Raw genomic sequence first — 18422 nt, forward strand, 5'->3', positions numbered from 1 at the left:
CAGTTAAAACGAAACTCTTGTACCGAGTATCTTATTAAACCTTTGACTTACTAGGGTCCTCTATAATCGTATATCTGATCACACTGCGATTACTGTTAAATTAATATATTTATACCAAGCACAGATGCAATAATAATTATCAATAACACTTTTAATGCCAATATATTTAACAAAAATTATAACTATCTCTAATTTTATCTGGTGTTCAATCCGATTGAATTTTACAATAAAACACAACCTAATGCATGAGTAAAACTAATTATAATTGTCAAATTATAGTAGTAGTATTATTACATTAGCTATTATAGAAGTTATTTTTCAACCAGCCTCTGCAAGTTGTATTAAGTATGAATTGTGTGTGTTGTAACAACCAGTGATAAGAAAGATCGTGTTATGAATATTTATTGTCCATCACATTTATCAGTTATACAACACACTTGTGGATGCTGCTGACTTTTTGCATATCGACACCAAAAGCAAAATCTGTGTCGAATACTTCACATAAAAGTTCTCGATTCCATGAGTTTCACAAACTCATTTTTATTTATTTTTTTCCGTCAATAGGATAATTTCTTATATTTGGATTTATTTTTCTAAGAATTGTTTATTTCGTTCTTACGATTGGCTGTACTATATACATATGGAGGATGTATTTGTATAGTGTTCATTTCGTGAAGACAATTATTTCAGCAATTTTCTTCATGGGAAGACAAGAGTTTTGCTAAATAAATAGTTGCCTAATGGAGAATCCTATCACATGCATGGAAAAAAAATTACATAATTGGATTCACGCCCAGTCTTAAGATTACTGGCTTAATGATTACTTAGGTTTTCTGCCATAATGACCCAAAGTAGTTTTTGTTTTTGCCTGAGAATAGTTCAAAATACATTTGGATTTTAATATGAGTTTTGTAGTGCTTAAAAGTTTTCTAATTCAAATGATTTGTTAAAAATATTTCGAGACCTTAAAAAAAATGTAGAATGGCCCTGGGCCTAGGGTTTACCACGAAGACTATGTTAATAGCTACTTTTCTATACAGAAAATCATATCCATGCAATCTCCAAACATCTTATTGTTACTGGGCTAATATTAAAATACTACTAAGCTCCCATGGATGCCATTTCTGGAAATAGAGATTTTTTTTTATTGTTGCTACCGATAGGTGTACAGTTGTTAGTTTTCCCAATAAGAGTTTGGGGAGAATTAGAAGTGTTTAGCCACCTTTTAAAAGTAACTGAACTTTCCATAAAACATTTTTCTTAATTTTAGTACTCTTCCCTTTCTAAAGTTAAAACTAACACATTCTAAATGAGTGGTAACCATGTAAACTCAATACTCAAAGATAGTTGACCCTTGACTTTTAAAAAATTTATAAGATTTAAAATACGGAAACAAATAACACCAAATTAATTTTCAATCATATATTTATTATTTTTAATAACATGCTGAACGCATATACACTCTTACAAAAAATAAACTCGATTCATATTCAATATTAGTATACATCGGAATTCATTCACAATAAATTATTTACCTACACTATTTACATTGATACATCAGAGCAACTGTTTTGAATTACAAGTCTACCAAAGGCACCTAAACTATCTAAAACTGAATACATAACTATCTAGAAGGCTGTTTATATTTTTTGTAAACATGAAACAAAAACCTGTAAGGTTTAAAACATTTATAATATTTGGGCATAGAAAAGGGTGCTTTGGAAAACTCATTTAATGTACATCAAAGACAATATATATAAAATAGTTTAATATACAAGCTTGAAGAGATAAAATACTTACTTCTAATATCTACAAACTATCAAAAAACATGTTTGTAACTGATCATTGAAAAATATATCTCTATCACACTTAAGACACTGTTGAGGATTTTAAGGCAACATTGCTGCTATTAAATGTTTTACATAATTAATTGTCGTCTTGTTTCAGTTGGGTCATTTCGTAAAATAATCTACATAAATTGTTTTACACTTAGCGTTTACTATTGCTAATCCGACGAAATTGTCTTCAACTTAACTTGTATATCACTATAAAAATATGTTTGTTATGAAATAAATAATTAGACAGGCCAATAAAAGATAACAAAAACATGTGTTGTGCAAGTTATTTCATATTTTGTCAAAATCACGACACCAATAATGCCTCAAAGTATTGATAATACAAACAACAAAAACATTTACAACACTATTTATTTATATGATATTCAATTAGTACGTTTTTTGACAATCAATAATACTGTTTGAACACATAATTTCTCTTCGTCCTCTATCTCATTGCCCCGGCCGCGGGGGCGGAGTCCTAGTCTCAGTGGACGCGACCACAAACCGCCTCCATACCGCTGAGCTGGCCGAAGTAAGGGTACCCGGACTTGGCCTCCGATGGAGAGTGGGACGGGGTCAGATTGGAGGCGGCTCCATACATTTGGCTGGCTCCGGCGGAGAATAAGCTGAAACAGAGAGAAAGAGATGAGAAACCCGCTAGTGAAAGGTTGAGCGGGAGACCTCAACGGTGGGATGCACCGAAGTCGCCGAACTATTCGTAGAGAACTATGGTCAGTGGAAGAAAAACTTTAACAAATGAGTTAACTCAAATTTTAGAACTATTCATAAGATAATACATAATTAAAATTTAAAGAATTAAGAGAGACTTGAATAGGAAAATAATAGATAGTATAATAATAAAAGTAAATAAAAATGTACTGCAACAAGCGATTGAAATAAAGTGACAAATGTAGCAGAAAAAAATAGACAAACTATTACTTTCATATTCATAGCTTATAGGTAAAACTGAAGTCATCGAACAACTCACTAATTAAATCGTAAAAAAAAAGTTTAATTGCGGCAATCATATAAAAAAAACGTAGTAGAGAGTAAAAGAGATGAAGGTTTCACAAGTTGATACAAAGACTAAAGTGCAGAATTATTTATAAAACAAAAATGGAAGTAGGTGAGAAAAATCTGGATTAAACTACATGACGTTGAATTAAACAAGAAGGCTTTAGCTAGCTGAAGTTTTGCAAGTCGCCGAGTGAATCTGGAGTGACGTAATCTTGGATCCCTGAACAGGTTAGATTTAGAGAGACCTGGGTGAACATGTAATTAAGATGAATTTTAATAGTAAGTAAAGGTGACACTCTAAAAAGATGCGTATTTGGGCTGACGTCACACAACATGGAACAGTTACATCTTTATGTACTTAGGAGAACTAAATTTGATTCAGTCTAATTTTTGATTAGCATTAAGACGCAAATTTTTTTTTTGAACTGTGCATTAATCGAAAGGCAACATTTTATAAGGCAAGTTAAGGGAATACAATATGGCAGACCATTGATTATTGGCCAATCTGACTGTGGTTGTATTATGTGGCTTTGTAGACATAGACATACAAATTGCGTGTGGCTGACTGTGGGAGGTAACGCATTAGACGCACACGCAGACGGATTACACAGTAGGCCTGTGTAATGAAATGGTCATCAACTTAATACATGTCATTGTCTCGGTGGTTGGGCGGGCGGTGAGGCTGGCCCCCTGTGTCCCACCTCAGCGCGCCACACGGCGACCAGAGTGAGCGTGGCAATTACAGACCGATAGCACTTTTGTGATTCATTTCAAATTATTTTCAAATTTGATATATTACACTACTATGTGGTATATGTTTACATTAAAGGTATAATTTAAAACGTTATCGAAAATGTGAGTGTAATATGATTTTTTGTCTTAATCGTTGGACTTGAAGAAACTTCTGTATTAAACCACATGACTGTCGTATTTCAATGGACCATTCCTATACAAAATTTCTTAAAATCATTCATGAAACTTAACAACTAAATATAAGTTTATGTCAATTGGAATAATACCTATTAAAAACATGATTGTGAATTAACATTCTAAATTATTAACTTTTTAAAAGTCAAATTTTAAAACTGGTAAATTAAGTTTTAGTATGTTACAAATATTGAAATAAAAATCCTCTAGCATTTCTATTTAATAAGAAATGAAAGAAAACCCAAAGCTCCGTCGTTTGATTGTATTTGTATAAAGAACACACTGACCACTACACTGTTATAATGGTAGGGAGACTAATGGAAGGTGAAAGAGAGAATTGCGTGTTTGTTATTGCCTAACCCAAATGTTTTAACTCCTTGAAGGATTACAACAGACCTCTTATGTTCTATCAAAGTATCTAAACTTAACCTTCTACGGTTTTTCTTTTATTTGACAGACATTATAGAAACGTGTAAGGGGTCCAAGTTGTATTTTAAAAATACAAATGCGCTAATTGACTACAAATTACTATAAAACTTATTATTACGACTCGTTTTGATGAGAATAATATAAAAGTCATTCCGATTTCTTAGATCCTCTCATGGGTTTTTCATCATCCACAATTACTTTTCTACATCAACAACGTAATATCAATTTCACGCTTTTTAACCTACTCGAAAAAACACACATTGTGAGGTCAATCGAGTCCCGCCGTAATAGCTAAATCTAAAGCTGTTAACAGAGAAGATTGCTCCGGGCAGTCCAGAAGGTACAATTAACTTTACACTCGCATAAAACCTACAATACACACATAGACAATTAAACGACTAAAAGAGGAAGACAGTAAAGCTACGCGGCTGGTGGGCTGGCGAGACTAACGCAGATGTGGCATTGTACACTGATAGAGAGTAATCATAATCCAAGAGTAAAAGCCTGCAATCATCAGTAGCGGAATTACATAATTCTGGGAATGGATGGAGAGCGGCTACTCGTTTTCCCGCCAAAACACGGATGTCATTACAAAAGTAAACCTGAATTACTCCCGAGTTCGGGGAGAGTCAGTTAATTTAATGGAGACATCGCATATCAATTTATGGCTTCGAGACCTCCTCGGTGTGATTTCAATTTTCAAATTACAGGTCTCTGGGAAAGTTGGCCGACTGGTTGTTAGTGTCATTGGACGGCCTTGATTAAATAAGATCTAATTTAGGAGAACAAAGACATTGTAGAAGGTAGATGGATTAAGCTTGATTTAGTCCATGATACAAAGTTTATTTATACGGGGGAAATATTTTTGACTACTTTGAAGGTCAATATTAATAAACTGAAACAAAATTGGTAGAGATTTGAGATCTTTCTCGTATATATTTACTATTTTTTTTAGTGATAGAAAAATGTTATGATTGTCTAAATGTATCAGAGCGATTTAATTTCTTACTCTTTAGTTTAAGACGCTATAAACCAGGATACATTGTATCAAAAATAAATTAAATAAAATATATGGCTCGTGTGTTTTTAAATGTAGAAAAGTACTAGATTCCATTTATTGGTTTGCTTGTTTGTAAAAAAAAAAAAATTGTAATCATCTTAAGAACAGAAGAAAACCAAATTTGGAGACCAACCTATAGTTGTCTGGCCAGTGAGTAGGAACATCCACCCCCTTGGAGGCGCTGGTGGCGGTTTGGTGTCTAGCCCATGGTGAGGCGCCCCCTTGGGCACATTGCTGGGTGGCGCCCTGGTAGTACTGAGCGCCCCCGAGGTCCGTGGCTCCCCCAGCCCCTGGGTATCCACTGTTGTACCCCCCGAGCCCTCCTGAAGCTGCATACCCAGCCACGGCTGCCTGTTGTGCCCAACTAGCTGCATGACCTGGGAACAACAGATTATTTAACTATTCAGATTTACCTGACAATTTTAGAGTGAAAGTATCTCTTGCAAAAGGACTTAAAAGATAATTTATAAGATATGTGTTAGTAAAAATGTAAGTAACAGCTGAACGTGTCTTTCAAACAGAAAAAAACTGGAACACAGTTAAGCTGAACGTGTCTTTCAAACAGAAAAAAATTGGAACACAAAATAAAAGTAGACGATTGGCGGTTAAGAGCAAACATCCCAAACTTTAATGCAAAAAGCTAGGAGAAAGTGTTGAATATCGAGATATTTAAATAACTTTACACTGTTTTAACGAACTTTCCATGGAAGCATTTAGTCTAGTAAACAGCTGTTTGCCACCAGCTTAATCAAATTACGTTTCATTACGTACTACTGTCCTGTAATGAATTTTTACGGGACGCCAGCTTATTATATTTAGCAACGAGTGGTTATAACTAAAACATAACCTCTCTTGAAGGTAATGAGTAGTGATTGTTAGTCATTTAGTCTGTGGATATATATAAGGAGTTTTGCAGAATTCTTGTTGTTTAGCGTGAAGTAAAATAGCGTATGTCACTCGTCCTAAAAGTGTTTACCGGACTAGTACGGTAATTCCGCACTCGACTTCGTCTCACACGGGAACGACCACACTCAGGACTAGTAAAGTAATATACTATTAATAGGGGCAATCGCTGTGTCTCAGGATTATGACGGTTAATAATCTTAAGATATTTTAAAATTATAGGAAAATTTAAGAATACAATTCTTTTTAATCTTAAGACAAATTCAAAATATGTTTTTAGGACATGAGAATTAACTTTTTATTATCAATTTATACATTGATACAGTAACACAATGGTGCTTAGTAAACTTGAAGGTTAATTTAAATAGAAAAATGGCGAAGAAAGGAGTTACACGATTTTCGCTGTTTGAGTAAGTTCAGTTTTTTCGTTGACTAGGACCATTTATTGAAAACCCAAATATCAAGGGCAGCTAAATATTTTTTTAAATACCCATGTCCTATTTACTAATTTCAGGAAGGAAACGGCTAACTTGTGTTTACAATGCAAGAACCATAACCATTGAGCTAAAATCGCATTGTAAATATTATCAAATTTCACATTACCTCTAGAAATCTCTTGGTTCTAGTCAAGCTACTTTAAAAAATTCCATCTTGTCGTCTAATACCCAAAAATTGATGTGTTCAACATTTCGATTGAACATATCGAGAAAGTAATTGTATTTTTTGGTCAATTGAAATACTAATTCTGATTTTTTCCAGAATCTATCTTGTCTAAATTTCATTCATCCCAAAAGAATATTAATACAAAATTCCACTACAAATAGCAGAAGGTATATCGGTTACAGCACCAGTTGATCATCTGTACAATTATCGGGTTAATGCCACAAGTGAGACACTAGTCCAGATATGATCGCTACAGCCTAGCATTTTGCTAATCACCTCACCTCAGGACCGGTAGAATGGGGGTTAATACATGACTACGGAGAGGAAATCGACCATTGCGTACACGGGATCACTGGCGATGCTGTAATTACTGCTTCTAGTCTGAGACTGAGATTCCTCTAGATGTGTATCTATGAGTTTCTATGTTTGAATGTAATGGTTCAATGGAGTAGAATGAATGTACAATAGGGATACTAAACCCAAATTCTTGATGTTTTGGAAAATAAACAACTTAACACTCCTCAGAAAAAATATATACCCAAGAAAACGTTAAAAACTATTTATTAATCTTGCGAATAATTATTACCAAAATCTTGACTTAGTAAATAATGATTATATTAAATAGAAACACAATTTTTTGTTGTAGCAGAAATGTATTTCGGTACAAGGCATACAAATAATGTAAAGACCTGATTGATCCAGTATATCTGCAATAGATCATCAAATGTAAAGGGTGACAGCTTAAGTGTACCACAATTTTTTTTTTCAACTATGATTTGGAGAAACATTTTTAATGGTAGACTTAAAATAGTTTTTTTACCTCGTGCAACGATCAAACGTTGGAATGATATTTGTATTTGTTGTAAATAAGCCGAAATGTTTTAATATTTTTTAAACGAACTTTGATGTTTGTTTTAAAAACCTCAATTTTTATTACTTATCCAGAATGCACGTCCAGTTTATATTTTTTACTATCTTTTTAAGAACCCTTACTGTTCTGGAGATTTAAGCAGTGAAAGTTCAATATTTATTTCCGAAAGAAGTAAAATAGATAAACTAACTCTTTTTCGGTATTAGACCTATAACTACTACTAAAAAGTGTTAAAGCCTTATATAATAAAGAATTAGTACATAACCTAATACCATAAATGATCACAGGCTGTCTCATAATCTAGTTAAACCAACAAACTGTCAGCAACCCTATCAAACACCCCTTCAACTTCCACCAAAAATCAACCAATCTCTAAAGCTCCATCAATCAAATTTCCCAGCTTTACAACAGCATCAAACACCCATCGCCCGAAACGCCCGTTCAAGACGTAGAGCCGCCGCTAGAAGCGGGTAATTTAATTTGAACGCGTGCAATTTGAGCCAGGTGCTTGCGTCGGCGCGCTTTATTATAAGGTATTAGTAAATAGCGCCCCATGTAATCCAGATACTATCTGGGCCGCCACGGGTATTATGATACTCTGCATCGCTTTAATATTCGTTTACCAGCATTTTTCCTCGCCCCTAAATACCCCGTTCGTATTCCCACAGCGTTTTTATCGGCCTTCTTCTTAATCTTACTTAACAGACACTTAGTCGTTTTAATGAACTGTGTTTTATTTGTTTCTCCGAGTTGTTGCACGTTTAGTTTTGGATTTATTTCTACGTTTTGGGTTTCTCGTCTTGTTGCTTGTTTAAGTTTAGATTTGTTTTTTCTTGTTCTTGTGTGGTTTTAGGTTTTTTTTTTGTATTGTTGGGTGTTAGATGTTTGGATTTGTTTATTGGTATTGTTGATTTTGTTTATTTAGATTTGTTCTTTGTTATTGTTGCATGTTTGGTTTTAGATTTGTATGTTTGGATTTTGATTTGTTTGCTCGTTTCGTTGTTTATTTGGTTTTATCTTTTTATGGTGTTGCATGTATGGTTGTTTACTATATATATTTTTTCTGTTGAACCGTGTTTCGGTTTTCATGTGTGTGCTAGGTGACTGGTGGTCAATCGATACTGATTATGTGTTAACATTCCATTTTTAAGCAGGTTAGTGATCATTAAATAATCATTGAAACTAAAATACTTGTACACATTAGATTTCAATTTTACTGTTTAGTTGATGTTGTGTTGAATTACCTTTTAAATGGTTTTATTGATTGAAATTTACGTCAAATACAACTATTGTGTGTATTAGGTGGAAGAAGAATTCTATCTGGAATAAATCTGGGACTTGGACGTTATAGTTTTTTAGTGTGAAAATTACAAGAACTACATAGTTTACGACAAAAATCCTTGCACACAAACCGGATGAAATCATATTTCGTATTTATCTCCGGTAGGTTTGAGATTGAAAATCTACTACGTATCCTATTTTACGATAAATATTCTTGTTCCTTCTTAAATGTTTTTATTTAAGTCCGGACTCCCTTAGTCAACTGAAACTCTAACATAACAACTCTCTAAGTTACTCAAGTCAATTTACTACGCCACGCTTCTCACCGCAATCACACACATTACGTATAAATATCTTAGAACCTATTCCACCGCCTTGCGGAACACCGCGTGCTGTGGGGTCTCAACTATTTGTTTTATTCGGTTGTCGGCGACAATGCGCTGTAAATAGCGACCGCGACTGTCGCCGGCTTTGCTCTAAATGCTTTCACTTATCACAGACGCAATTAACTTTTACGACACTTCCAGAAAAATTGACCGTTATTAGTGACACATACGGAGACGAGTTATCGTTCTTGGAAGAGCCGGCCTATAAAGTGGCCGTTTTATCGGGCGGTGTCGCTGTCGCGCCGAGAACTTACTACTAATCATATTTTTGTGTCATTAAATCACGTCTTGCCATTGGCTGCCAGATGGCTGGGTCTCACCCCCTCCCCTGGCTGGCTTATGGAAATCATTTAATCACCCTATTTATCGTCCCTTTCCCCAGTACCCCATTATAAGGGATCGTGGTTTCAATTGGCCCAGGGAGGGTGGCAACTGAGTCATGTTTATTTTGATGCTACCCCGCTTACTAGAACGCTCCTTGATGATGATCACAGATAATTTTTATTTTTTTTGTGATAATTTTATTACAAAATTGAATTACTGTCAAGTTTATGCAAGTGATATTTCAATTTACCCTTGGACATTTGTACTGAGGTTTTTAAGAATGTACTTGTGAGTAAGAGTGCTTTAAATCAAGTTCATTGTGTTTGACATGTGCATTTTCGGAATCAATATCAATTATGATTGATATTGATATTAAAATACTGTATAACAAAACACCGATTATGGGCCTGGATACAGCTTACTTCTCCACTTTCAAACAGCATTAAATTATGGTTTTGGAAAACCGAAGTGTGTCCAGACCTGAAAAGTATATAAGTGAAATTGTTTGATCCGCCATGATGACAACAAGAAGAAGCCCGGAAAATAATCACCATGAGTTCATTAAAATTTGGTTTTGATAAAAACTTGATATAGCTGAGCTTAATGACGTCGTTTAAAAACTTGGCCGTCTAAACAAATCATTATAAAATATATAACATCAAAATGCTTGAGATTTATTTCCAACTGATTTCAAGTACGCTATCGGAATGTGTCTCCTTATTTACTCTACATTATTAGACTTGTTAACTTATATTTGGAGATATTGGCAATGAATGATGAAATGTATAACTAATTTTAAAAGTTCAAAAAGGCCAATATATAATAAATTGTTTTAATCACAAGCGCTTTCGGAAACTATGTTTCCATCTTCAGGCTGTGTTCAAACTGGTACAAAAAGTAAATATTTACAATAATTAATTCAAAGTAAATTTAAAGCAGATGATGCAAAGGATATTGGAGAAATATATGAAAAAATAATCTTTTGAAATTTTTATATATTACAGTATTGTTCTTGATGTAATTATTTTAAGTAATTCCGAGTTAAAAATTGGGCCGTCTTCATTATTCAACAAATAATTTTGGTCTGTTTTTTCTATAAAATAAGATTCCCATGCATTAAGATGTTGAAGTTTTATAATTTGTTTCAAAAGTTTAAGGTTTCCCAAATTGAAAATATGTCCTGTATTAATACTGTGGCTAGCAAGGGCTGACTTTTCAGGTCTTCTGTATTTTGCATGAGCTTGGTGTTCTTTGAACCTGGTTTGGATTTTTCTTTTTGTTTGGCCGATATATTTCATATTGCAATCATTACAATTAATTTCATATATTCCAGACATGTCAAATTTTTATGGATTTCTTTAGGATTGCCTAATTTTGATTTCAGTAGGTTAATAGGTCTGAAAGTTAAATTTTGTGATGTTTTATTCTTGAAAATGTTCTTAATATTACTTGCAAATTTTGAATTGTACGTTATACTAATCCAATTCATTTCCTTTTTCTTTCCTGATTATTGTAAATATTTTAACTAATATTTAGTAAATATTGTAAATTAATTAATTATTGTAAATATTTACTTTTTGTACCAGTTTGAACACAGCATGAAGATGGAAACATAGTTTCCGAAAGCGCTTGTGATTAAAACAATTTATTATATATTGGCCTTTTTGAACTTTTAAAATTAGTTATACATTTCATCATTATTAAACTTGTGTTTTAGTTTAGCTTCTTTAACAAGATGAACAAGTCTGCATTGTATCAATTTAACAATCCAATATTACTGTAGCACAGCGTTTTCATTCTTCCTTGATCTAAATGTGTATCACTGATGCATTAGTGATGACTCACCCTGAGCGTTGAAGTTGGTGGCAGGGTCCGGCACGTACTGGTGGTGTGCTGGGAACGCACTCTGCAGACTCATTGAGTTGAAGGCATTCAGCTGCTGACTGTTGAGCTGCTTCCTCAGTCTGGCTCGTCTGTTGCTGAACCACACTTGGACCCGAGCCTCCGTCAGCTTCGTTCTGTAACAAGCATGGTGCGTCAGCAAAACGCAAAGGTTGTAATTGAACAGTTAGTTATGAGGTTCACTTGAGCTGCTTCCTCAGCCTGGCTCGTCTGTTGCTGAACCACACTTGGACCCGAGCCTCCGTCAGCTTCGTTCTGTAACAAACATGGTGCGTCAGCAAAATTCAAAGGTTGTAATTGAACAGTTAGTTATGAGGTTCACTTGAGCTGCTTCCTCAGCCTGGCTCGTCTGTTGCTGAACCACACTTGGACCCGAGCCTCCGTCAGCTTCGTTCTGTAACAAGCATGGTGCGTCAGCAAAAATCAAAGGTCAACCAGCATAATTGGAATATGGGAACGAGGGTGTATGGGGGGTTTATGGGGTAAAAATAGATTTTCCCCATTTTTGAATCAAAAAGAATTCATAGTTTCTCTCCAAACCATTGTGTAGAGCTTAAAAAAGGAAATAATTTTGTATATTGAAGCGTTGTTGTATGTCCAATGATTGTGGAAATAATTTGAAAAATTGTAAATTTAAATTTCCCATGTTTTTCTTATGGAGAATAAATAATAAACCGTTGTAGTATTCTTGTTTATGGATATATTTAAACCAAATTTTTGAAATTTTGTTTATTTAATACTAAGCTATCAACATTGCAAAAAAACACATCTCAATATCTTCCCTGTAGCAGCTAAAAGGTACTCACTGCTAAAAAGGTACTTCTAGGTACTCACTAAAATTAATGTTAATTAAATAGGAAATCAATCTGACAATTCTTAAGGAATATTTTAGTAGAAATCCAGCCAGGTAAATGGAAATTCGCTTAGTCTGCAGGTTTGCTGCAGCAAGGGTATTTTTTCATTATGTAGTAGGTGTTAGGAGGAAATCTCAATCGAACTATTGCTCATTTTAATGCAGATATCATTGGTACATATATATTAGCAATCAGCTGTGTCCGGGTTTCTGGCCAAGACCTTTTATTCAAGTACGCGGATAATATATTCGAGCTTTGCCGAACCTTGCTCGGCTTTCGATTAAAAAAGACATTCTTATGATTAACTTAATGTATAAATATATCTACAATCATTTTGTATGAAGATTTTAAAACTACATACAAAACAGTCTCGTTCAAAATTGTAGGCAAAGTTTAATACAAATTACAAACTCCTTTACCAAAACTGCACTTTAAGCAAAAGGTTGCATCGGGGCAGCGATAAGCGTTTACCACAAGAACGGGTTTAGGGATCGTAAAAATTTCACTCATAAATCAAATTTGTGTGCGTGTTGAAGTAACCTTGATGTCAGCTTGGGGTGGTGAAAATGTCAAGGTGGACCTTATGGCGATTCATGCACTTACCACATGTTAATATGGCCAAACCCCGCCCCATGCACACTATTATTATATCGCAGCCATTGAATAAAGATATTCTTGCATCACTAGGCTGCGATGAAAGGTCAAGCGGTTTTAGGCGCTTTAGGTGATTCCGTTTTATTTTATATTCTATCGTCGAAGGCTTGGTCAAGTCTTGGAGCATGTCGTGTATGGAATAAATTATGTTTTAATATAATTTTATTTTATGTTATATTTGATTTATTATGTTTTTTACATTCAGTCAATGGCCCTGTAGTTTTCCGAAGGTTTTTTTATGATTAACATTGTGTATGTATTAATGCGCCTCATTTCTCGGTTTTATTGCTACCCAATAAAGTGTATGAATTCTACGAAACTTGAAAACCCTTTAATGCTTTCTTTGGATAGTGATTAAATTAATAGGCATTTTATATATTTGTTTTAATTTATTTGCCATCTCCAATATTTGTTTAGTCTCTAATATCAACATATTATCGAGCCAAGCTATGTTATAATTTAGATACTCTTGTAGTTTTATTTTTATTTTTTATTTTTACTTTGACCCCAAAAGCTATTTAAACTAAGTAAAAATAGGATTATTGTTTTTGTTCATCAACTTTGTACTTCTTTCATTTTTACAATCAAACCACGGATCACTCCATCTTTACATGTTATAATTAATTAATAATAATACTAATTATGTAACAATAATAATTCATATTCAGTTTACTTCTGAGATGGATTACTTTATGCTGAATTGAATGTGGTTACTAAATTTATTTTTAAAGTAACCCTCTCAATATGTCATGTGACAAAAAACATAAGAGTTTATAAAAGGAAATAAATAAGTTCAGACCACCATGGTTGTGTTTCTGAGAGTGCAGATAGTTTTATTCAATAACTCTGGATTATGAATGTAATTTTAACCCGAGCCAAATATGGCCTAGTATTTTTATGAGCTGGTTACAAACTCGTTTTTCTTGGTCAACTTCGTCCACTAGTGGTAAAATATGACACGTATCAAGCACACGAATAATATGGTACTTTGTACTATTATCTTCTGTAATTCTTCCGGAAGAGATTGCATTAGTACTTCTATTACAACGCTAAGAATGTAATACAGTTTAAGTTAGTGTATAATCCAATGGTTGAAAACTTGACCAAAAATACCTAAGGTACTATTTTTTCTATATTTTCACCCCCACTGTAAGTAAAACATGTGATTGGAATTTCTTCCATTTGATTTTATTTTCTGTTTATATTTTGTTGTTATTTCGTCACCAGCATGGCAACCCATAAAGCCCATGTTAATTTTTAAAATTTTAATTAATATTTTATGCTTATCTTTGAGCCTATTTTAATTTATAGAGGGATTCTGCACACCTGCAGGAAAATGTCTTTCTAACAGTATGCGTAGATTTTCCCTACGATGCACACCTGAGAAAAAAGGTTTCAAAGAATCATGCTTGCCTATTTATATATAGATGATTTACAATAAAATATAAGACTCTGATTGCCAGCTTGTATGTTTGACAAAGTAAGTCGTAATTTAAAAAATAAGCACCCACTACAAACTTTAACAACTTTAAACTAAAAAAGTTGGCTAAATAAATATTAAATTTAAAAAAAACTGCTGTCAATTTGATTTGGATGTCCAAAACGATCCACATTCATGTACAGACACACAGTTAATGGAATTTTAAATGTTCATCAAGCTGTAGTCACTTTGTTTAACTATTACAAAACTCTTTTCAAGTTTTTCTCTATTGGTTACTAACAACTTCCAATCAACGCAATAATCCGCAAATGCAGCCAAACTCATTATATATTTAGTAAACTTGATTATTGCTCTAATTAATTTTAACACACCAAATTCGTCCAACAACAATACCCCTCGCTAACAGTTTAAAAACCGATCTCTCAACATTTCAATCAATAAAAACCAAGGTGCATTACCCAAGGAAACATAAGTGTTATTTTGTTGTTTCTGCTCTAGCTTACTACCGTTTCACAGCAGTATCCGATGGCCTACATAGAACCTACTTTTCTACTGTTACAAAACCGTACTCGTCCCCAGAGTTTTGAAACAACCGGTCCGAGACGAATACTGTATGAATAAATCAGCAAGTTTCTACATGTCCAGGTGTTGCTTTATAATTCTTACCTACTAGGTGTTCTACAAGTTTTATCAGCTGCTCTATTTATTCTTTGTTATTGATGTTTTTGTGTTCTTCCTTTTACACTCCCCTCTTCATACAAACTAGTCCCCTACTTTTAGTCCCTCCTACTTTCGCCCATTCTATTCAAGTACGTCTCATTTGCTCATTCTATTTGTATTTTGTTAGCCACTCCCTTTTCACCATCGCAAATGATAAGTACTTAAAGTTTTCAGTTGTTTAATTTCTTTTAGTTTTTCATACTAGCCTAGATTCAATTACACCTTCGACTACATAGAACTATCTCATTTCTATGTTAGAGCTGTTGCTTACTAAATCAAATTTAGACACCAAAAGTTTGCTATCAATTAATGCATATTGCACACGCAAAAAATACAACAGTATATTTTATAACACATCAGAAGTTGTGGCTATGATTACGACGACAGATAAAGAAAATAGTATACAGCGTACGCTGGGACAGATTTATTTCACTAAGTTCTTTTGAAAAAGAAATAATGGCTACAACTGTTTCATATAGATGAATGTTTACGAGCTCCAATATTAAAAGTCAACGATTGAATTTATGTTTTTATGGATAAACTTTGACAGAAAAAAAGTAATTTCTATTACGCTTATTCAGGTATAACCAAAACATCTTATTCCTATAATAAGTCAATACACATTTATATTACTCTTTACTCTACCGTACCACCCTCCTTTGCATAAAAGTAACAAACAACCTAAATAAATGTTTGTTCTCTTTTCTCAATCGTTTTATCATTATTTTAAATCCGAGCATAGCGTAAATTGGAAGAATCAAATATTAATTTAATAATAATTAATTATCTACCTAATTTACGGGCATTCTTATACATAAGAAATACTGTTAGTGAATGAGAGATACTTTTATTGTTATTCTTTCCCTCACTCCACCCATGTTCTCTTCAGGTGTCTAGTTCCTGATGGTTTATCAGCAGCTAAATAAGTGTGCTCCTGCTATCTCCGCGTTCCGCCACCTCCGAACCCAAATCTGTCCCGCCACCTCCGAATTCTTGAGTGACCCTTATAATCCCGTCACTGCCTGCGTTGTTAGCTGTCATTGCATCCACGGCTGCGAAGCCCCGTGGATGGAAGATTTAATGAAAATTTAACCCGTGGGTTAGGTTAGGTTAGGTCAGGTTAGGTTAGGTTAGGTTAGGTTAGGTTAGGCTAAGTTAGGTTAGGTTAGGTTTGGACGGAAAGTCTTAACACAGGAAGTAACCGAGGATTATAGGGGTCACTCTGAAATTCGGAGGTAGCGGTACACGGAGGTGGCGGGACGCGGAGATAGCGGGAGGTAACCGCTAAATATACTCAAGTATGGAATAATGTCAACCTAAGATGTGTAATGACTCTTTCCCTTCCCGCTCCCTCTCCATACGTCATCCCCCCACTTACTTCTGAGCCAGCTCCTCCCTGGTGTACACGTCAGGATACTGGGTTCTCTGGAACGCCCTCTCCAGTTCCTCCAGCTGGTCTCCGGTGAAAGTTGTCCTACTACGGCGCTGCTTCCTCTTCAGAGGGATGCCTGGCTCTGACTCGGTGTCGCTCTCGTCGCCACTGCTGGGGCCTGGAACATCAACACAGATACATATATATATATATATATATAGATGGATAGATACACAAGACAAACAAATGTGTGATATTTATATGTGTTAGATGAATGAGTTTAATTTTGAGAACAAGATTTTTAGGAAGATTTTCGGACCTATAAATGAAGAAGGTATGTGGCGAATAAGAAAAAACCGAGAGCTCCGAGGACTGTACAAAGAACCATACATTGTAGCCATAGTGAAGAGTAGACGACTGAGATGGGCAGGCCATGTAGAAAGAAGGGAAGAATAAAGTATGCTTAAGAAGATCGCCTATGGACAACCACGAGGCACTCGCCCGCTAGGAAGACCGAAGTTGAGATGGAGAGGCCAAGTCCAGAAAGACCTACACAGAGTGGGGGCATCTCTTGACATGGCGGCAGACCGGCAGCAGTGGAGGCAACTTGTTGGCGAGGCCAAAAACCTTCTTAGGTTTGAGTGGCCAAGGAGGTAAGGTAAGGTAAGATGGATGAGTAGATATATGGACGGATTAGTTTATAGCTAAATCCATGCATGTCATTGATAGGCAGATGGATAGATGAATGGAATGTTGAACGGATGGTTGGATTGATACGTCAGAACAAAGGCACTTGACAAACAAATCCTTAAGCTTACTTGTACTACGGTATATTTTTATTTTTCTTATTCCTGCCTAAGAACCACAAATACGAGTAAAAAGTACTTACTGTACAATAATTTTACATTTTAAACCATGGACATTATTTTAACATTAAACTTGGACGGGTGGCATCGTCATGTAATCCAACTACTAGGAGGTCACGAATTGTGGATATTTATAGGGATGCACTGTGGATGCGATGCTCCCTGGTGTGGATTAACGTCCGCACTAGTGAGTACTACGACTATCCGCAGTACTATCCTGATAGTTAGACCAATTTGTAAATCACAAGGAAAAAAATGTGGTTCGGATTCCACTATAAACTGTAGGTCCCTTAGTTGCCAATAGCTGTGTGGGCTATTAATTAACAGCTGTGTCTAAGGAATGTCGGCCTTAGTCACTAACAAGTCTACATGATCGCACCACTCATCCTACACTCATCTCCATTCATATTTGGCTTAAAATACCTACTTTGTATGGTCGCCATTTCATAGAACAGTATTAACAGTACTAACATGTGGTTTTTTTGTCACATTACTTTTAAATCATTCACCGATTAAACCAACCGATCAAAGTCAATTACCATAAACCCAATAAAAGTACTCTACGCACATTCAATTACGATCTGTGTCCAATAAATCGGCTAAAAAAAATCAAAACACGAGTCGTAATCGAACAACAAACACCCGATCAAACGCAGGGACAAATCATCCAGAAAGCGTCCGATCCTCGTAGTAAATCTCGCTCAACAAACAGTGAGCAGACAACAGGTGTTAGACCACCTCGGAGCGAGGTATTAATGATGATTAATGAGGGACCTAACCTAATCAAACGGGCCGCACAATATCACAGTATAAATAACGGGCACAATTAAATTATTGGTTCATAAATTTTCACCATCCAATCCCCGAGGACAATTTAACGCAAGAAAGAATTTACTGGTTGTAGTTGAAATTTA

The 18422-nt window shown here is 34.8% G+C and overlaps 1 protein-coding gene across 1 annotated transcript; it reads right to left on the reverse strand.

Moving 5' to 3' along the window:
• Nucleotides 1-1411: 1411 nt before the first annotated feature.
• Nucleotides 1412-17220, reverse strand: LOC128988549 (protein gooseberry-like). The gene is made up of 5 exons (XM_054409934.1): nt 17196-17220; nt 16649-16820; nt 11545-11717; nt 5405-5648; nt 1412-2464 (listed from the first exon to the last, which is right to left on the reverse strand). Exons 1-5 carry the CDS (start codon nt 17218-17220, stop codon nt 2323-2325), a joined length of 756 nt encoding a protein of 251 aa, XP_054265909.1. The 3' UTR covers nt 1412-2322.
• Between the last annotated feature and the right edge of the window lie 1202 nt (nt 17221-18422).

Source organism: Macrosteles quadrilineatus, unplaced genomic scaffold, assembly GCF_028750875.1.
Source record: "Macrosteles quadrilineatus isolate MER2022 unplaced genomic scaffold, UCM_ALF_1.0 Scaffold_3__2_contigs__length_128488019, whole genome shotgun sequence".
NCBI classification, from domain to species: Eukaryota; Metazoa; Arthropoda; class Insecta; order Hemiptera; family Cicadellidae; genus Macrosteles; species Macrosteles quadrilineatus.

Excerpts from the sequence above, each read along its gene's own strand:
- LOC128988549 (XM_054409934.1), bottom strand. The coding sequence starts at position 17,220 with ATGTCAAGAGATGCCCCCACTCTGT. Across the intron at positions 5,649-11,544 it reads CACCAACTTCAACGCTCAGG|GTCATGCAGCTAGTTGGGCA; the intron begins GTGAGTCATCAC and ends TGTTGTTCCCAG. Across the intron at positions 2,465-5,404 it reads CACTGGCCAGACAACTATAG|CTTATTCTCCGCCGGAGCCA; the intron begins GTTGGTCTCCAA and ends TCTCTGTTTCAG.